At 42.6% G+C, this 21,167-nt stretch overlaps 2 protein-coding genes across 15 annotated transcripts in view; both read left to right on the plus strand.

Moving 5' to 3' along the window:
• ppp2r5eb (protein phosphatase 2, regulatory subunit B', epsilon) overlaps positions 1-16,566 on the plus strand; it is a 32,706-nt gene extending 16,140 nt beyond the window's left edge. For 6 of the 10 annotated variants that reach the window (XM_047337742.1, XM_047337743.1, XM_047337741.1 and 3 more), the window contains exons 3-13: positions 7,630-7,826; positions 7,960-8,061; positions 8,842-8,934; positions 9,194-9,324; positions 10,403-10,462; positions 12,172-12,280; positions 12,719-12,772; positions 13,005-13,055; positions 13,136-13,515; positions 13,732-13,833; positions 13,918-16,566. In XM_047337742.1, the coding sequence (XP_047193698.1) occupies positions 7,630-7,826; positions 7,960-8,061; positions 8,842-8,934; positions 9,194-9,324; positions 10,403-10,462; positions 12,172-12,280; positions 12,719-12,772; positions 13,005-13,055; positions 13,136-13,515; positions 13,732-13,833; positions 13,918-14,017 (1,379 nt within the window). In that variant the 3' untranslated portion in view covers positions 14,018-16,566. Of the gene's footprint in view, positions 1-760; positions 918-7,629; positions 7,827-7,959; positions 8,062-8,841; positions 8,935-9,193; positions 9,325-10,402; positions 10,463-12,171; positions 12,281-12,718; positions 12,773-13,004; positions 13,056-13,135; positions 13,516-13,731; positions 13,834-13,917 lie in introns of those variants that run through there. The other 4 variants (XM_035609866.2, XM_035609865.2, XM_035609871.2 and 1 more) reach the window with 3 other exon arrangements.
• Positions 16,567-17,271: 705 nt separating this feature from the next.
• Positions 17,272-21,167, plus strand: part of kcnh5b (potassium voltage-gated channel, subfamily H (eag-related), member 5b) — a 94,579-nt gene continuing 90,683 nt past the window's right edge. For 4 of the 5 annotated variants that reach the window (XM_047337722.1, XM_047337726.1, XM_047337724.1 and 1 more), the window contains exon 1: positions 17,552-17,770. The gene's annotated coding sequence lies outside the window, so the exon portion shown is untranslated. Of the gene's footprint in view, positions 17,366-17,551; positions 17,771-21,167 lie in introns of those variants that run through there. The other variant, XM_047337723.1, reaches the window with a different exon arrangement.

The following is a 21,167-nucleotide window of genomic DNA, read 5'->3' on the forward strand; positions in this document are numbered from 1 at the left end:
TTGTGATCAGAAATTATTAAAAAGACATTTTTATTTGTAATGCATACAATACATTCAAAGCAAACATCAAAAGGTAAAAAATAAATCAATATAAAAAACTGAAACTGTTAAAAGCCTATACAGACGGTTAAAAAGCAAACATAAGTCTAGTTATAATAGTTACCCAGCAGTCGTTCAGAGAGAAGAATGACAGTTGGCATCGGCCAAACCTTCCATGTTTCCTCTGCCGGTAAAATAAAAACTCCACCATCGTCTTAGTTGTGAATATTAATCCCGGTTTCCTATCCTCGCGTTCTATCGCAGCTCTGTCATAGCTATGGCCATGAACAGGCCCCCCCGTCCCGTCCCGTCACAGACGGAAAAACTGACAAAACCAAAGCCCATTGAGAATAAGAGTATGACCGGTTCTAACAGCGTCCCAGACCCACGTGGCAGTAAATCCTCCCGTCGGCATTTTTCGACCTGAATTAGTCTCCACTGAGTGTCTCGGCGTCGCGTCCACTTCGTCGCAGGACGAGCGATCTGCCTCCGACCTCTCTCTCTCTCTCCGAGCAGCGGGGCTTTGAAAAAGAGAGAGGAGCAGAAAATAGAAAGGACGAGAGAGCGGAGGTGTACAATGCTGCTCCGCCCGCCCCTGGCCTCTCTCTCTCTGAGTCTTCCTCTGTTTGACCAATGAAGCCCACCGATCCCGCTGCCTTGCCCACCCTCCACCCTCCACGTCCTCCCCTCAGGAGCAACCCGATCCAGGAGGTGTCTCTTTACACTTCTCCGGCCCCAATTCTGCTACAAACGAGCCACAAGACGAGAGCGTGGCTCCGCTAAACGTCTGCCGTCTACATGTTTGGCTCGAATCGGCGACGTCCATGACCGTCGCTCGCTGCCGTCGGTGCCTAACAGCGAGCGGAAACCCCGATTAAGTGAGTGACAGTTGTTGTTTTTTTAAGAGCGGGTGTTACCGGGTAGCAGGGAGGAGGAGGAGGTGCATAGTTGGTATAGCACAGGAGCATGGAGTGTTAAAGTTAGCCCCTGCTGTCAAAAGCTGTCGCCTGTCATATGTGTGTGTGAGAGGCAGATGGAAAAGGTAGTACTTAAAATGGCCCGGGACGGTAACAGAAGACGAGTGTTATTCCACTGGCCCGAGTGGAGAATGGAAAGTTCACAGAACATTTCATCCTCGCGATCCCTCGTGGGAGAAGAAGTTTCTCTCATAGAGCAAATATTGGCTCTCGAGAATGTGGATTCTTTCATTCGGTCTCTGGCTGCAGAGTGAAACCCCCCTGTTCTCTGGCCAAACTGCCGCCAAGTGTCAAAAGAACCAAAAGGTTTTTGCAAAGAAATTCCCCCCATTTTTTTTCTTCCTTTCCCCCACTTTATGATTCCTGAAGTGAAGTGAAGTTTGACCCTGCTGAGCTTCCATCCACTCCGCTCTGACGCGTGTGTCACAGCACATGAACAGTGTTTACAACTCTGCAGGGCTGCAACAGCAAATTCTTTTCACTTTATTAGAAACGTCGACAAAATGTCAGACAATATAAAAAAAAAAAAAACTTCCTGCCACAGTTTCTTTGAATAAAGAAAGGTTTTTATTTAAATTCATAAAGATATAATACTTCATAGAGCATTTGACAGTTCGTCAAAGATGCTCTGTGGTTTCTCCTCACTGGGATCAGAAGCACAAGAACATAAAAAGCCTGGATGTCTGCTCATATTAAAAAAAATAATAAAAAACAACTTTCTCGGGACACCTCGGGAGCAAAGTTTATCCAGAACGACGGCGGCGGCGACTGCGTTTGTTAATGATTGACAGCAGCCCGGCGCCTCGCAGAGACGCTTATATATATGAGACCTGAGAACACGGAGGTAGAGGGAACAGGGAATTTATATCTGGGAGTTTTCCATTACACTCACCCTGAACTGGTGCCTGTACATGTACGTGTACGTACAGTAAATGTACGTACAGTAATGTTGTCTGAGCAGACTGGGCCTTTTGTTCAACACGTATTTCAACACACTGTAGCTTTACACATACACGATGAGGCAAATCCGTGTGTGTGTGTGTGTGTGTGTGTGTGTGTGTGTGTGTGTGTGTGTGTGTGTGTGTGTGTGTGTGTGTGTGTGTGTGTGTGTGTGTGTGTGTGTGTGTGTGTGTGTGTGTGTGTGTGTGTGTGTGTGTGTGTGTGTGTGTGTGTGTGTGTGTGTGTGTGTGTGTGTGTGTGTGTGTGTGTGTGTGTGTGCGTGCGCGTGCGCGCGGCTCTGCGGCTCTGCTTCACCGTACCAACCACACGTGTGCACACGTGACGTCAACAACAACACGCCGTCAAGATTTATCGACCAGCCGCTTCGTGTGTCCGCTCCCCGTTGCTGCTGCGTCATCCTGCGAGCGAGCGCCGCTGACCGGTCCACGTCCGTGTTCCTGCTTCGAGGAGCAAAACGGAACAGATGTTGTGACAGTCGGCGTTTATCATCTCTCCGTCTCCGTTAATCCTTTATGTAATGTTTAACCTCAGTGGCTCACAGGCCCAGTAGTGACAGCAGCGACTGCAGCGAGAGGAGGAGAGGAACAGATATCGTATTTGTGGGAATCTTTAGTTTACAGATTTTGTGAAATTATTAGATTACATATTAGCCCTGCAAAAATCCTCAAGCTCTATTCAAAATACAGGAAGTCAGAGCTAAATAAAAGAAGCTTCAACCTGAACGGGCGACACAGTTTCACATTTATGTGACAGGAAGTGCAGAAACATGACTCATAAATATTCTGTCTGTCCTGTCTCATGTAAATATACGAAGTGAGGACTTTGATAAAAAACTATTAATTTTTATTGGCGTATGAACTCACGAGTGATGACCATAAACATGTGTTGTGAGGTAACCAGTGACCTTTGACCACTCCTCATGCCTCCGGCGTGGCTGGAGCGTCTCCCCGTGTGTCGCTCCGACCTCAGCTCCGCCTCCACCTGCTCTGTTTCTACCTGTATCACGGCTGCTCGTCGTGAGTTTGTGTACATACATAGCATCCTACACACTGACCTTGAGGCCATCTGTCGGAGCTACTCCCTCTCTCTCTCTCCCGCCGTAACTCAAGCTCGCTCGCTCAGTCTCTCACACGCGCGCCCGCTTTCAGAGACGAGGGGTTTTCCCCTTTACAGTACACACTGTGTGTGTGTGTGTGTGTGTGTGTGTGTGTGTCTGTGTGTCTGTGTGTGTGTGTGTGTACACAGTTCGGAACTTACACCTTCCCATTCCTCCCTAGCTTCCACTTGTGTTCCCACCTTAGTCTCCTCAGTGCTGCCTCGCATAACAGGAAAAAAAAATAAACAAGATATAACGTATTTATTGTTAGTTACTACAATTTCATAAAATTGAACGGAGTCTTCTCACCATTTACATGCCTCTGTGTCGGCGACAGTTGTAGCCAGAGACGTCATGGTTTTCGGTTCGTACATACTCAGGAACGCCGGGAGGGAATTTCCTTTGAATTTGGTTTTCTTTTTTCTCACACGTTTCTTTGTCAGGCTATTGAACGTGAGATATCTCAGGATTTACTCTGAGGGAATTTTTCTTCAACTCACAAACAACAAAAATTTAACTGATTAGATTTCAGTGGTCACACATCACTGTGAACGTGACTATCTGGAATTCCCAGAGGGGAATTTCATTAGACCCGATTAGAAGATGTGGTGGTCAAAGGTCAAGGTCGCTGTGACCTGACCCCCCCCCCCCCCCCCCCCCCCCCCCCCCCAAAAAAAAATATCAAGAATTCATACATTTATTAGTATTAGGTCAAAGGTCAACTTCACTGTGACCTAACAATCTTCTGCAAAAACACTTTTCTGGCTGTTATTCAATACCAGGAAGAGAGGGGGAGAGTAATTGGTTGCTGCAGATTCAAAAATAATAATAATTAAAAAATTTCACTTCATTTGTGATATTTGAGATGATGAAACATAACCAACAACAGATCTTATATCTAAAAACTGGATGTGTACGTGTGCGAGCTGCCCGACTCAACAGATGAATGCAGCTCCTGCGGTGAAACCACGCCACTGCTCCGTCTTCTCTCTCTCTCGAGTCGTTAAGGAAGTTTTCTCTTTTTCTTTTTTCTTTCTTCACCATTAATTAAGCAGCTGCGGCGGCGGCGACTTCTGTCTTCCTCTGCCAAGGCAGCGTCAAACGAGAGAGTCTTTCTTCCTCACGTGGGACGGAGGAGAAAAGCAGGCAGAGGGTTGACGGAGCCTGAGCGGAGCATCAGTGTTTCCACAGGCCCGAGCCACCCGCACTCATAAAGATCCTCAGAATAGTCGTGTTGATGTGAGAGCAGTTCGCTCCAGAATAAAATACTGATGCTTTTATATAGTTCGTGTCACCTAGCGTCAACAGGCGATCGCTTAAATCTTAAATCTATGTTTGTATATCGAAGTGTCAGATGAAATGGTCATGGATCTTCTTCAGCCTCCGAGGGCTTTTACATCTAACCATCCATCTATTATCCATAAATCCATTTAGCCCCTGAACAAATGTGTTCTCTGTCCTTTAATCCTGCAGCCACCGGATGAAAGTCACTGATCCAACCTTCGTTTGCGAGGATTATTATTATTTTTTTATTATTATTATTATTATTATGACTCTGGCTGCTGCTGCAGCAGCTAGTGGACGACACAGAGAGCAGATAAACGTGGGGGTTTTCAGAAACAGTTGTGATGTGAGTGACACGTCAACAAGCTGCAGATTGAAACTTGATGAGAGCGACGCGGCAGCAAAAGTTAACATTGACAATAACCTGTGTCCAGATTCAGGGACGTGACACAGTGACACAGTTTCCCTCCTCACTCACTTCCCACAACAACAACAACAACAACAACCTTTTTTGTCTTTTTTGTCTTGTAATTCAACCTTTACTTGTCGACAGTGAGGTGACAGAAGTAAAACATACATAACAGCAGTAATGTTTTAATGCCACGCTGTTCAACAATATTCCGATTTTTAATGAGATGATCAGTGAAGAACAAGAAAAAAAAATTGGATATTATAAACCAAATAAACTAAAAGTTCTGCTTTTTAAAGATTTTTATTTTTAAATTTAATATCCTTGGATTTTGAACTGACAGAAAACGGAAGGGAGGGGGACTTCTCTGTGTCATTTTTGGAAATTGCTATTGGTTACAGCCCTGTTGATTGGCACCTGTTCAATATGTCAAAGGTCACATATTATGGGCTGTTGGCCCCTGACGTCCCCCCGCCCCTTTCATGTACATGTGAAAAAATTGATCTCATGCTGGATCCTGAGCTGAGGTTTGATTTGTGACTCGTGGCAGGCTGCTCTCCCGGCTCAGTGCGTATGTGGGTGCGTGCATGCGTGTGTCTGTGGCTATACGTAAAGGTTCCTCATGATGTGTATGAAAGTTAGAATTTGGGTCATTCGCACACTTTTCTTTTCTGTTCACATCAGCGATAACGTCTCTCGTCCTCCTCTCACTGTTCCTCTGCCACGGTCAGACTCTCTCTCTCTCTCTGTCTGTGTCTCTCTGTAGAGGGATTACAGTTTCCCGTGTGATTATCTGTCTATTAATAACTTCCTTTAAGACCGTACACATGCTCCTATAGCGCCGGAGCCACAGGAGCCCGAGGCCCCAGAGGCCCGGTCTCCTGGGACACGTGCCGAGCCCTGAATCCTGCAGCCGTTCATTTCTGTGATGAACCACAGCGCTGTACTCTTTGCTACTGTACCGGGAGGAAGTAAATATATCTATCTATATATACATGCAAATAATCGCACCCTCCTGCAGATTTACATACTTTCACCTGAGTGTGTTCAGAATTTCATGGCTCAGTTTGAGTTACAACTGTAGCACACGTGTTGTTTACATTTTTATTTACTGAGAAATGTCTCAGCCCGAATATTTAATAATTATATCACGTGTTTCTATTTTTTTTCTTCTTATTGTTATTGTAGTTTTGCTCACAGACTTTAAAAAAAGAGTTTCCTGCATTTCACTGCACGTTTTGTTTGAACATATGACACACAGCTATTGAGTGTTGAAGGTACACATGCAGGCTCACGCACACATACACACACACACACACACACACACACACACACACACCTTTTCTAAGTCCACACTTCACGACCCATGATGCGCGGACGTCCCGGGTGTGTCGTAGCATAGCGCCGCAGGCCGTGGAGGAGTGTGATATTGTTTTAAGGCCACGTACCACCAGACCTTTGGACAAGATTATCAGATTTTCCAGTTTTAAAAGTTTCAAGCACTTTGTTTACACAAGCTTTAAACCTGTACTCACTGATTCTTAAAAAGAAAAGAAATGATCTGTCCGTCATCTCTGTGGCGGTAGAATCCAGCTGTGACATGTTGGCACCTTGATATCAAACAGTTTGTCTGTGAAACCTGGAGGATCTCAACGCTACTCGGCTTCTGCGACTTCGCGTCACGAAAATACTTTTGCTTGAGTTCAGATATTTTGAAATCGAGCGAGTGAAGCGGTTACGTGAATTTTTGCATCTTTTGATTTCTCCTCTCTTAGTTTGAAAAAACGGTGTTAACGTTGAAAGGCAGGAAAATCAGTAATAACAATAAGCATCAACTATTTCCTTGTTTCATTATTTAAGAATTTTGTCTATACAATGTTGAAAAAAAATAATCAAAAAGTCACTGTCTTTTATTACCACTATTGTTCACAATGCTCCCGAGCCCGAAGTCGTGACTATGAATTAACGAACCGACGAATTCAGATTGTGACGAGGTGAAAAAGTCACTTCATTGTGACTTGAGAATAATAATAATTAATTCATATCCCGATAGTGTCATTTCTTCAAAACTCATAAATCATAGACGTCTAAACTTAGAAAGTAGTTTCCCTCTTTCACACGTTTGTTTTTTAGCTGAAGCTTTGTTATAATTTACTTTAAATAGAAACATGTTTTACACATTTTTGTTAAATTGTTTCTTTTTTGGGGATAGAATCGATTATTTTTATTATGGGTTAATCTGTAGATTAGTTTTCAACAAGTTGCTAAAGATCTTTTTCCCCTAAAATCTTATAGTTTTTGCTATCGATTAACTCACAGATCATTTTCTCTTTTTAACGATTTAATCGATTAAATTGTCAGAAAATTGGGAATATTTTCAGTTAATTTTCTGTATTTTTTGGGGTATTAAAAGAAACAAAACAACCGATAAAAAACAAACAAATATGAAATAGAAAATTGTTATAAAACAGCTTTTAAAAAATAGGAAATCCTCACTCGGGAGAATCTGGAACTAATGATATGTCATTTTGTTTCATAAAATGAAATGCTGCTAAAATTGGTAGAAAGTTCAGGGAAATGCAAGTAAGTGAGGTGAAGATTTTTATTTTTTTGTCTGTTATAACAATTTGTATTTAAAAACCAAACAACGAAAGAGACGACGACATAAATTAAATAATAATAATAAAGAAGAAAAAAAAAGAAAATACAAAGATTCATTTGACAGTTAACAGGAAACACGTGGAGGCAGATAAAAGTCTCCGACGTTTGTCTCTGTCCACCAGGATGTCCCACGTCTTCGCGTGTCCCAGCAGCGTCTGTTTCTTTCTCATCATTGATTCAACTTTTTTCTCCTCTCGCTCCAGACGTGCCAGCGCCGGAGCAGCCGGAGCTGTTCCTGAAGAAGTTGCAGCAGTGCTGTACGGTCTTCGACTTCATGGACACGCTGTCGGACCTCAAGATGAAGGAGTACAAGCGCTCAACGCTCAACGAGCTGGTGGACTACGTGACCGTCAGCCGGGGCTACCTGACGGAGCAGGCCTACCCAGAGGTCGTCAAAATGGTGAGGGGGCGGGCGGATGCCCTGGTTATTCTACCAGTGAAAAACTTCCCGCCTGAATCTGGTCATAACTTCGATCTTGAGTTGTATTCATGCACTCACGTGTGTCTCTTGTCCTCTCCGTGTTGCCGTCCAGGTGTCTCACAACATATTCCGGACCCTTCCGCCCAGCGACAGTAATGAGTTTGACCCTGAGGAGGACGAGCCCACGCTCGAGGCCTCCTGGCCACACTTACAGGTAAACGCAGGACAAAAAGTGTGTGTGTGTATTGCATGTGTGTGTGTGTGTTGTGTCTTGTTTAAGGCTCTCTGGTCCAGAGTCTCTTGTCCAGAGCCGGGCTCTCTGGTCCAGAGTCTCTGATCCAGATCCAGGCTCTGTGGTCTCTCACCTCCCCTCCTCCTTCTCTGTGCCTGCTGCCCAGGACTCCTTTAGAAATGAGATGCAAATCTCAAGGAGAAGCTTCCTGGTAAAACCTTTTTTTTCTTTTTCTTTTTTGTCGTCCCAATTTTCCAAAGTCATGAACAACATTTCTTATTCCCCTCGTCGCCCTCGTTCAGGCCGGTCCTGATGTTTTTTTCTTTTACTTCTTCCACTCGACTCTGTGCCCGTCGTGACCTCTGACCCCTCTGACCTCTCCCTGTACTCCCATCCAGTCCCAGTGTTTCTCAGGGGTCATTTGAAGGCTCTAATTTCTGAGAGGAGCTTTGGGATTTTTACTTCAGTTTGTTCATCAGCTCGTTGTGACACAGTAGGAAACAAGTTGTGTTCGGAGTTAATAATAGTTTTTAATGAATTTAAAACTGAACACACACACACACACACACACACATGCACTGGTCCAACTTGTACAACATGCAGCTGATCGGAGAAGGTGGGTGGTGAAAAGTGTGGAGGAAACGTATTAACACCAACAACTTTCTCTCTGTCTCTGTGTCCTTTCTTCTTCTTCTCTTCTTCTTCTTCTTTCTCTTCTTCTTCTTGTTCTTCTTCTTCTTCCAATTCCCCTTCTCTCTCCAGTTGGTATACGAGTTCTTCATCCGGTTCTTGGAGAGTCAGGAATTCCAGCCCAGCATTGCCAAAAAGTACATAGACCAGAAGTTTGTCCTACAGGTAAGTCGCTGAGTGGAAAAGGGTTGGTCCTCGACGGTCGCGATGATCGAATAACGTTGTAGGAATATTGTCGTAACGTCAAAGATTTGCTTCTCAGACGCTTTTCTTTATCACCCATGAAAATAAGATAAAACATTTACTGCCGTTTGACAGTTTCTATCTTTTCTTTCATCGTTACTTGACTGTCAGAGTTATTTCTGCCGCTCCCGAGCTTCATCTATTGTCCGTGTTCCTTCCTTCCCTCCCTCCGTCCGTCCAGCTCTTGGAGTTGTTCGACAGCGAGGATCCTCGGGAGAGGGACTACCTGAAGACAGTCTTGCATAGAATCTACGGCAAATTCCTGGGGCTGAGGGCTTTTATACGAAAACAGATCAATAATATTTTTCTACGGTGAGTAGATCACGATTGGCTGCATCCGTGTTGGCTTTTGATCACACATACAGTAGTTTACAGGGAAGTGTTCATGAATATTTATATGAGACATGAAAGACTTTAGTTACATCTATGATTGTTTTGTATCATTTTTTCTCTTATAAGTCTTTTTTCTGCTCTGTATTTATTGTTTTGTCATTAAAAACATGCAACCAGAGGAACTTTAAATTTTCAGTTAATTTAAGTTTTTGTGTCTAATCTGCATCAATCTGACAACATTTAATTCAGTTTTGCACGATAACTGTCACGTTGACGTGACTCGTGTGTCATATTTACGTAACATGTCTAAAAGATGCTCCGGACATTTAAAATAAAAAAAATAAAAAATCTCAAATTCAGACCTGACAAAACGATCCATGATCCTTCAGTTCAAAAGAGTAAAACACTTCTTCATATCCCTTTAATAGAAAATGTCCTGGCGTCTTTATTTCTGTTTTTGTTGGCAGCTTTTTATTAATAATTCTCAGTCACGAGCACATTCACAGATCTTCAGGGGCCAATTTTCATAAAGCGTCATAACACATGTCATAAGACAATTCTCAGAAACTCCCCCGTCACGGTTGAGACCAGATCCTGGTTGAGATAAAAAGTTCCTTACAAAGGCTGCTGAGGTGAAAACTGTTATGTTATAACCCAAAGCTACAGTGTGTAATATTCAGAAGAACTATTATATTGTCCATAACTATGAATTAATATACGTAAATCGATCGGTCGCTCAGTACGTAGCAGTGAATAAATAAAATAATAAGTGACTGTTAGCGGCTGTAGGTTACTTTTTAAATGGTTTACAGTTTATTTATATATTCATAACTACACCACGTCAACTCTACTATTTGGCCGTCTTAATTTCACTGTTTTACTAAATCCCTCCGAAGCTCTGACTTTAGTTGCAACGTTCCTGAGAGCGTTTGTGAAAACAGACTCTTGGTTTTTGGAAACTTTTTCCTCAGTTGTTGTTGAAGTTGTTAACCTTTTTCCTTGTCTCCCGTCTTTTGTCTCCTCGTCCCTCGATCCTCTGTCTCCGTCTGCTCGGCAGTTTTGTTTACGAGACGGAGCACTTCAACGGGGTGGCTGAGTTGCTGGAGATCCTGGGGAGGTATGTGGAACACACGCACACACACACACACACACACACACGACCTGAGAGCCTTGGTATCTGCCTGCTTTTGTTTTATTAACGATATGACGGTGTTCTTTTTTTTAATCTTTTATTTTAATCCGTCCATCTTGTGGAGATAAAAATCTTTTTCCAGAGAAACTTGAGAAACCTTGACTCTGGAGATAAGATGTGAATTAATCCTCCCTGGGCAACGGCCTTTTTTAATCCGCTCAAAAAAACTAAAAACGAAGAGAGAGAGAGCGACAGTTTATCAGCTTCATGTCAGCAGACGCATGAGGTCGTTCGACGTGCAAACGAGGCCGAGGGACGTTTTCTGACTTGATCCTCATTTTGTTTACAGTATATAAATAAATAAAAGAAACATCAGATTTACACTCGACTCTTCATGAAAGTTCAGGGAAACTTAAACTCAAGAAAACAGCTGGAAAAATAAGTTCTGAATGAAGCCGGGATCAGTGTTTACTGCAGAGGAGGCTGTAAATCAACCTCTTTAAAATAATGATTGTGATCGATATATAGATTCATAAATACTTGAATAAACCTGAGGGGGACTTTTAGACAACTAGAAGCTACAATGACACGAGAAGATTCCAAAATGTGAGATTCCACAAGTAGTGAAAAACAAGAAAAGACAAAAGACGCGTGAAGAGAAGCTGGAATCCCAAAAACAAGAGTGAAGAGCAGAAGGAGATGAATACATAAACAGGAAAAAAATATAGTGTAATATAGTGTTCATATCTTAAACCTGAAGACGTGTGATTTGTCCTGGGATCACAAATGTTTAATCTTCTTTTCATCTTGTGGATCACAGGGTAGTTTTACATGATTCAGATGCAACAACCTGAAAGAGCAGAATCACTTTCCCTCTCTGTCGTCGACCTGCGGACACACAACCTGTGACGAGGGGTCACAAGGGCATCGCATGGCAGAGATGTGACCTCGGGGAGAAGAGAGTTAAAACCAGACGAGAGAATAAAGAGTGGGATTGTTCGTTATTCTGGGTCTTTTGTTGATAAGTATCGAAGCACAAACGGAACATGAGGCGGAGTCGCTGAGCTCGGACTAAAAATAAAACCAACAACCGTACCTTCACTAAAGGACGAGAGGGAACAGAAGGTAGAACTTCAGACGCAGAACATCATCTTTTTCTAACGTGTGACTGGAAACAATCACAAAAGCAGACGGGCTTTAATTCAACACAATAATCCTCACAGGTGGTGAAAAGAAAAGATGTGACACTTCTCAGGCGCTACGTTCAGGCTCAGTTCGTCATAAAAACTCAACGTAACGGGAGTCCTTTACGTGAGACATTAAAGTAAAGCGTGAAAAAAATATTTTTGGATCGGCCAAATTTATCAGGATCAGCTCCAGAATTTAATTGGCTCTTCTTTGAGTCAGGACTCTCACCTCCACCAAGTTTCATGGAAATCGGTTCAGTCTGGGGGGTTTTGCGTAATACTGCAAACTACCACATTTAATAATGTGAACAAAGTGCAGGACTGAAGCTGTGGTTTTTAAAGGGGCTTCACTTTGTCTCGTATCTTTGGGTCTGAAGGTCAGAGGTTTATTTCTCCTCCAGGCTCGTTCATCCACCACTCGACTTCACGATGAACTAATGTTAATGTTTGATTTATGATTTACGATTTTACATATTCTCTCTCTCTCTCTCTCTCTCTCTCCCCCAGTATAATCAATGGTTTCGCTCTGCCGCTCAAAGCGGAGCATAAACAGTTTCTGGTCAAAGTGTTGATCCCCCTCCACACTGTCCGGAGTCTGTCCCTCTTCCACGCACAGGTAATGTACGTGTGCGTGTGCGTGTGTGCGTGTGTGCGTGTGTGTGTGTGTGTGTGTGTGTGTGTGTGTGTGTGTGTGTGTGTGTGTGTGTGTGTGTGTGTGTGTGTGTGTGTGTGTGTGTGTGTGTGTGTGTGTGTGTGTGTGTGATGATCAGCTGATCGCAGCACGTTCAATACAGACGAGTCCCATTCCAACTTCTTATGCAGATCAAATAAATATTTATCATACCTGTAGCTCAGAATTCTGGATCAGAACTTCAACTATTTGATGTTAAAGTTTGTTCCAGCTGTTTTTTCAATGTCAGAACAATCAATATCAAAATCAATATTCACAATTTTAGATCATCTGTCAAGCTTCATGCCGTAGCTGTGAGCTAAAGGTCTTGAAGGTGTCAACGTGTGATTGGCTGTAACCTGTGGTTCCCTCTCTCTCCTGCAGTTGGCGTATTGCATTGTACAGTTCCTAGAGAAAGACCCAACATTAACAGAACCAGTGAGTATCAGCACACGTTTCTCCTGATCTCCCTGAATGCACCGTGTTTGACCACAGCGGGGACTCCAGTTGTGTTTTTAAAGTTTCCTTTATGGTGTTTCTCCTTTAAAACTATTTCAGTCAGGTTTATTGAACGCTGTGACTTCATCCACAAAAGTTTTTAGAATGAATTTAAGAAGTGGAAATAATATTCAAACACAAACCCTCATACACACTTCCTGTTCGTCCTCAGGTCATCAGAGGTTTACTCAAGTTCTGGCCAAAAACCTGCAGTCAAAAAGAGGTGAGTGTGTTCCTCCACATACCGACGCTGTGTGAGTGTGTGTGTGTTTGTTAACATTGTCCTCGGTTGCCGCGGTGCAGGTGATGTTTCTAGGCGAGCTGGAGGAGATCCTGGACGTCATAGAACCAACACAGTTCGTCAAGATCCAGGAGCCGCTCTTCAAACAGATCTCACGATGCGTCTCCAGCCCACACTTCCAGGTCAGTGGAAACCCGGTCGGTTCAGGTTCCGGTTCAGGTCCGACTTGGCAGGTTCATGTGATTCCTGTGTGTCCTCGTGCATGGACTTTAAGCTCATTGTGTATTTGTGTGTGTGTGTGTGTGTGTCCTCAGGTTGCGGAACGAGCTCTGTACTACTGGAACAACGAGTACATCATGAGTCTGATCGAGGAGAACTCCAGCGTCATCCTGCCCATCATGTTCGCCAGCCTCTACAGGATCTCCAAAGAGCACTGGAACCCGTGAGTGGCTTCAGGAGAACAACTGTATACTGCACCTAGTGTTTTTAAAGAGAAAAACAGATTCTACACATCCTCCAGTGTCACATGCACACAGCAGGACGCAGGCGCTTGTGCTAACTGGGGCTATGAAATATGAGGATTAGATGGCGATGGCGTGTGATTGGTCGCGAACTGTGATGTCACTCTGATGTCACTGTGTCTCCTCCTCCTCCTCAGGGCAATCGTGGCGCTGGTCTACAACGTCCTGAAGGCCTTCATGGAGATGAACAGTACTTTATTCGACGAACTCACGGCCACTTACAAGTCGGACCGCCAGCGGTAAGAAGCTCTTCATCGTCGTCCTCGTCATCACGATGATCATGACCCGTGAGTCATGTGACGCGTGTTGTTCTTGTGTTCCAGTGAGAAGAAGAAGGAGAAGGAGCGGGAGGAGCTGTGGAAGAAGCTGGAGGACTTGGAGCTGAAGCGCGGCCTTAGGAGCGACGGGATCATCCCGACTTAACGAAGACAGCGCCGCCGCTCCCCCTCTGACCCCGCCCCCTTCTCTCCCCCCTCCCACTCCCCCTCCCCCCTCCATCCTGTCCCCTCCCTCCACATCAGCCACGTCTGCCCAGAGCTCCGTCGTCTCTGGACGGACACGGAGCGCCACTGGTTTCTTCTTGTGTTTTTTTTTTCTTTTTTTTTCTCATGTTTTTTTTTTCTCTCTTCTGTGTTTATGCGACTTTTACTTTACAGTAGATTCATCACGTCTGATTTCATTCTTTCAACAGCACTGTAAATAATTCTTTTTTTCTTTATTTTTTCCCCCCTTAAACTGATATTATTGCAAAACAGAAAAAAACAAAACAATAATAATAAATAAAGAAATAAAAAAAGGAGGAAAAAAAATATAAAAAATGAGAAAATGACTTGTTTGGGAGGGGGATCGAAACGACGAGAGAGAGAGAGAGAAAAAAAAGGTTGGACTGTAGGACATGAGATGAACTCTGGGAAAACAAGAAAATGACAAAAAAAAAGATTTAAAAACCTTCATCCCTTCTTCTTCCTCCTCCTCCTCTTCCTCTTCTTCTCCACGGTCCCGGTTGTCACTTTTATTTCCTGGTTCTCCTCTTTTGCTTTTCCTCCTGTTGCCTCCATGTTTCTGTTCCCGTCCGGACTGATGACTGCCCCCCCACCCACCCCAACTCCCCTCCTCTCTGGCCCCCACTTCCTGTTTTAAACAGGAAATAAAAAAAATTTAACAAACCACATTTAAAAAAAAAACAAACAGCGACTTTCTAATTTCTACAAACACATTTTAAAAATCATCAGAGTGCGTTTACATGCGTTCTTTTTTTTCTTTCTTTTTTTGTCCCCTCAGCAACTACTCTCATCAAATGACAAAATAATAAAATTATTGACCAGGAAGGAAATGGGGCCAATTAATAGCAAAACAACTTTTTGGGACTGAAATATAATTTTTGCGAAATGTTGTTGTTCTACCCCAAAACAACAAAAAAAATCATAGAGGGAAACAAACTTTCGTCCAACGTGTTGATAAAGTCTAAAAATCTGCTTCAAATCATTGATGAAAAACGTGATAAGAAGTCATTACGTCATCATCATGTTTAAATGTTTCCTCCAGGTGACAAACGGGAAGTACTGACACGGCCCCTCCGCTTGTCAGCCGAGCATCATGGGAAATGAAGTTCAAAGTCTTGGAAACATTTATTAATCCCAAACAAAAGAGACTGGATCGAACATTTTCTTTTTTCGGCATTTTTTTTCTTCTTCCTAGAACTACGGTTCAAAATGTCCGGTTAATGTTTTTTTTATTCATATACTTTGTACGTTCATATTCATACTGTATGTTTGTCGTAAACTTTACGGACTTTAAACCAACTTCATCTCTAAGATAATTCATCAGGATGCTTTCACTTCTTCACCTCGGATATTTGTTATTTTCAAAACCCGTCGTCATATCCTGTTGGCACCATGGCTCCGATAACCTCACTTCCTGTTTTACTGTCACTTTTTTTTCTTTTTCTTGACTCGTTTTCTTTTCCCTGGGTCTCCGCTCTCCACCCTCGTCGGCCAGATTCCATGACCCGTGTAAACAGGGGAACTGTTTACGTGTAAACGCACTCCATCCTTCCTTCCTCTCTCCCTCCTCCTTTTCATCACATGATTATTCCTCTCCCTCCTCCCTCCTTTTCTACCAAGCGACCACACGGCGGCGTCCCCGGTATCAGTCTGGCACTGGTACCCGGCGGCCATGACTGGGACGTTACAGATAAACACAGAGTCTGCAGAGGAAACCCTTTTCTCCCGTGATAAAAAGATGAGCGCCCCCTCACCTCACTTAACCCCAGCCCACTGGGGGGGGCGCTGCCGCGTTGACTTCACAGTATTACAACAACAACAGTGACACAAATAAAAAAAAGAAGAAGAGACGACCCTGTACATTGTTATCGAATGCAGTACACTGATAATCTTGTATCTTGTAGTAATTTAGCCAATGTTTTTTTTTGCGTAGGAAAACAGTGGAGAGGAGAGTCTGGTATGTAAAGAGGTATTATGGAAGATGACTTCCTGGTATTTATGATAGTGCCCCTTCCCCTCCCCTAACCCTGCCGCCTCTTTTAGTCTGTTTCTCTTTTTCTTTTCTGTCTCTCACTTCTTCTTCCTCTTCTCTTGGTTTTTATCTCATTTTTTGGATATTTTTGCTGATGTTTCTTTTGACCATTGGATATATTTTTTTTAGTTTTGGGGGGAGGGTGTTGGGAGGGGGAGGGGTCTTAGGAGTGAGGGCAGGTAGGCAGGGGAGGGGGGTCGGAGGTCAGATCGGGGGGAGGGAGGGATGAAGGCTCGGAGCAGAAGAACTTTGCCCTGTCGGGAGTTTGACGGTGAACCTCCCCCCTCTTCCTCCTCCTCCCTGGTGGAATTAATGTGTGCTTTAGAACGGCCCAGAAATAATATGATTTCAAAACTGAAAAAAAAAAAAGATAAAAAAGGGTTGGAGAAATACAAATGTTTAATTATTTTAAAAAAATAAAGAGATATTAAATTAAACCTGTTTTGTGATAAAGCCCAGACGCTGGACCACTTTGTGTGTGTGTGTGTGTGTGTGTGTGTGTGTGTGTGTGTGTGTGTGTGTGTGTGTGTGTGTGTGTGTGTGTGTGTGTGTGTGTGTGTGTGTGTGTGTGTGTGTGTGTGTGTGTGTGTGTGTGTGTGTGTGTGTGTGTGTGTGTGTGTGTGTGTGTGTGTGTGTGTGTGTGTGTGTGTGTGTGTGTGAGTGAGAGAGTGTGAGTGAGTGTGAGAGTGTGAGTGAGTGAGTGAGAAAAGTATAAGAAAAGAAATAAAAGTGAGCTGGGATCATTAAAATCCATAAAGATGGTGGTTTGCCAAACAGACGACTAATAAACCACAGTCCCTGAAGGCACCTTCGTGGGTGGATATGTGTGCGGGCTTTAAACGCACCGTGTGATGTTCTGCCGCTAGGGGGCAGAAAACAACAACAGAGGACGAGCAGTTTGTTGAGGCGAAGCACTGCGGGATCATGGGAGTTGTAGTCCTCACTGCAGTCTGGTGGTTCAGGAGATGAACAATCGAATAATGATTAAATCCGATAAGAACACTGAAAAACTTCAGATCCGGAAGCTCAACAGGGGAAAATATTAATCTGGTTAAAAACATAAAGTAAAAACCAACAACCTATAAAACGTGAACCACAAAAATGACCACATAAATACGCGCACCGGATATGACGCCATTGCTGCGCGACCAAATGAATCGCACCGTACTCTTAATTAAAACATGTTAAAACCACACGTTTCTTCAGGCTTTAACATCTGGAACCATCAACGATAATGTAAGTCAACAACTCAACGACTCATGTAGCACTAAGAAGGTCGAGTCGGGGTTTTAATTAAAAGACATTTTTAGGTGGAACAATAAAATATTGCTTCTGTTTCCTGTTTCCGTAATTGCGCATCCGGAAGACAAAAGTGTGACGAATCAGGTGAGACGTCCATATTTGACCAATGAGAGCAGGAGGCGGACAGTCAAACAAACATTTAAAACACACACACACACACACACCTGCGTCCAGGTGAATTAACTAACAGGTGAAAACATGAGTTATGAATATTAATGTTGCCGCAAAGGAGCAGAGCAGGAAGTTAAACAGAAGCTGTGATGCGTTTTCTTTTCTTTCTGCGGTAAAAACGTGCGACACGTGGAATTCAAACGGACGCAGCTGCTGATGCCAGAGCAGGTGAGGGATTTTAATTTACTACATTAACTTGACTTTACTGTGAAGGATCAGTCAGTTTGGACGCATGAACCCTAATAAGTTCTTGAGTCTTAATATTTAGATGAACTCCTCACGCAAATGCTACAAAATGCTACAAAACAATCATTTTCCATGGTTTGATATTTGAGTTCAAGCACAACAAGACATGGAAAGTGTTAGAACTAATCAGACACTCACCTTCTGGAATTCCTGTTGCCGTCAAGCATCTGTTTATTTTAAAAATAAAACTTTATTCATCGTCGTGTCATTTACAAGCAAATTAATACAAAGAGCCTTCAGACATGATAAAACATGTAATCCAGGTCTGATACGATCAACGTTTCAATGAGGCAAATGTTGATCATTTTTATTTATAGATTTTTGTTTAATTCAGTCTTTATCATGTATTATACAATAAGTGTAAACAATATAGGAAGTGTAAATACGGCTCCCTGATGTCTTGGCAATTTAAATTATTCCCTCCAGAAATAAACAAAGAGACGAATCATAAGCATTTTTTATATGGACTATATTCCACAATTTTAACCCAAACAATAGAAACACGTCTCATTTTCATCGCTTATTAAAATTTTCTTTTTGTACAGTAAACCTGCAAATAGCTCTCAGGTCATATTTCCTTTCTTGTTTTTAAAAATAAATCTTCGATTTCGAACTTCGATTTTGCTCTGAACATTATTTGCCTTATTTCAAAACATGCCGAGACATTAAATTTCATGGGAATTCAGAAACAATGGATCTGTGTGATCACTGTCAACAGCCTTATTAATAATGTATTACTTGTTTTATGTAGTATAACTCCTGAATTTATATTTATTTTCACTGTCGATCTCCAGAATTCCAAAGAAAACATATTTTAACCATATTAGTTGTTGTTTATAATTGTAATATACTCAAAGTTCATCTGAAATTCATATTTTGGTTTTCATGATATAGTTTTATACATCTTCCTAAAAGAATCGATCAGAAGTTGATGATAATTGATTACAGACTAGGTGCAGTACTTCAGTCAGTCACTAGAGGTCACCACATACCTTAGTGAAATCTGTTATTGATGGGTCATATTTACAATATAGTTAAATTATTCCTTCTTCTGTGACGCAGCAACTTTCTGTTTGTCTTTTACTCTTTTCCTTTTTTTTTCTAACTTTAGCACTTAAAGGTTTTGGCTACTGATCATTATTATTATTATTATTATTATTTTAGAATTTGCTAATCCTCCATATTTATTTTGGTTTCTATACTGAACTGTTATGGCAGACGTTGTCCTGTAGGGGGAGTCGTGCTCCTGCTCATCTTCATGTCTGATGGTGTCTTGAATTATTAATGCTAGGGATCAAATGAATAACCAAGGGACTGAAACTGTTTATTTTAGTTCTTGGATTTTTAATTTGAGACAATAATTTGTCATTTGAGGGAAAGATTTGTATCCTCCGACACCAGAGCAGCTTCTGTGTGGTGATTCTACATGATCAGTAAGTTTTTTTCCGGTATTGTGACATTTCTTTTGTTCTGTAAATAATCACACAAACAATCGTCACTAATCAGTACAGTAAAAAAGAAAGAAAAATCTGTCCAGTTTTCCAGCCTCCTCCTGCAGATCGCTGCAGGTTGTGAGAGGTTTGAGTCCGTCCTGCTCACACAGCGAGTTTCAGATCCGCCCACATGTCGTCAGTGATGTTCGGGGGTCAGGAGCTCGGCTGCTGCGGGGGTCAGGAGGTCGGCTGCAGCTCGTCTTCATCACGGTGTAGTTCGGTGAATTCTGAGCCTCTTCCAACTTTCCCCTTTCTTCACCGACTGCAGATTTTCATCCAGAATCTGCTGATGCTTCCTGAAATCTGCTTCTGCTTCCTTCTTTTTCCTGTGTCAATACCACTGAGTAGTACTACTGAGTACTACTGAGTACTGTTACTGCTGAGTACTACTGAGTACTGTTACCAGTGAGGACTCGAGTAGTGACTGAGGATCAAACCAGTGACTTTACGTTTCTTCTGTCATGTGCCGAGCTCATTAAATCTTCATTGATTTTTCTTTTATTTTTCCGTTTTTTTCTCAGGCTGAGTCATTTTCTCTCTCTCTCTCTCTCTCTCTCTCTCAGCATCTTTTCTCTCTCAGCATCTTTTCTCCTCTTCCTCTGCTTTTGCCAAATCATTGCAGATGCAGCCTCCTCCTCCTCCTCCTCCTCATCTCTGATTTCCTGACTCACTCTTCACTTTTAATCTTCCATTATTTATTTTCCATCCCTCCATCATTCCTTTCTCTTCCTCATCTCATTTCCCCTCTCCCCTTCTTGTTTCCTTCCTATCCCTCAAATTTCTCCTCCTCTTCCTTCTTCATCTTTTCACCTCCTCTCCTTTTCACATGACTTTCCCTCCTTCCTTCTCTTCCTCTCTTCATGTTCATGCTCCTTTTCTGAATTTCATCTCTCCATCATTTCCTTCATTCATCATTTTCCTTTCCTGTCTATTTTCTCTTTTTCCTCATGTCGTCCGAACTTGTTTCCTTCTTTTCTTTCCTTCCTGTGTTATACTCATCCCCCGTTGTCTCCTCTCTCTCCTTTATTTCTCCTCTCATCCTTCCTCTTTTCTTCTCCTCCTCCCTTCGTGTCCTTGTTTCATCTCCACTCTGCTCTTGTTTCTCTTTTCTTTTATTCATTCTTCTCTCCTCTTTTCACTGTTTCCTACTCTTCTTCCTCTCCTCCCCTTTGCCTTCTCTCTCCTTTATTCCCTCTATACTTTCCTCTGCTCCTCTCCTCATTCTTCTTTTCTTTACTTTTGGATTTGTCTCCTCTCTCTACCTCTTCTTTTTTCTCCCCATCATTTTCTTCTTCTCTCCTCTGGACTATTTCCTGCTCTTCACTCGTTTCCTCATTCAGGTTTTGTCTTCTATCCTGGTTTGCTCGTCTCTATGCACAAATTAATGTTGAATGTATGTATATCACCATAAGCCTCTTAATCCCATATTGCCTCAGGCTAATCTTTGCCATTTTGTGATTCTGGATATGAAAACAAAAGACGCAGCCGAGAGTTGAATCCACATTAGCGCTGCTGGTGTGATGTGGAGATTCTCCGCCTGTGGGGGATTTTTCCCATCTTTCAAATCATAATGACCATTTTTTGTGATGTAAATAAGGAACAGAGTCGCGTTGTTGTTGTTTGTTTGACTCGACGCAGCGTGAACAAGCTTTTAACTTTTTGGTTTTCAGTCAATGAAGATTCATATGAATCCGCCCACCCACCCGCCATAAATCATGATGCTGGTGGAGCACACACACACACACACACACACACACACACACACACACACACACACACACACACACACACACACACACACACACACACACACACACACACACACA

The sequence above is a fragment of the Scophthalmus maximus genome, chromosome 15, assembly GCF_022379125.1.
Source record: "Scophthalmus maximus strain ysfricsl-2021 chromosome 15, ASM2237912v1, whole genome shotgun sequence".
NCBI lineage: Eukaryota > Metazoa > Chordata > Actinopteri > Pleuronectiformes > Scophthalmidae > Scophthalmus > Scophthalmus maximus.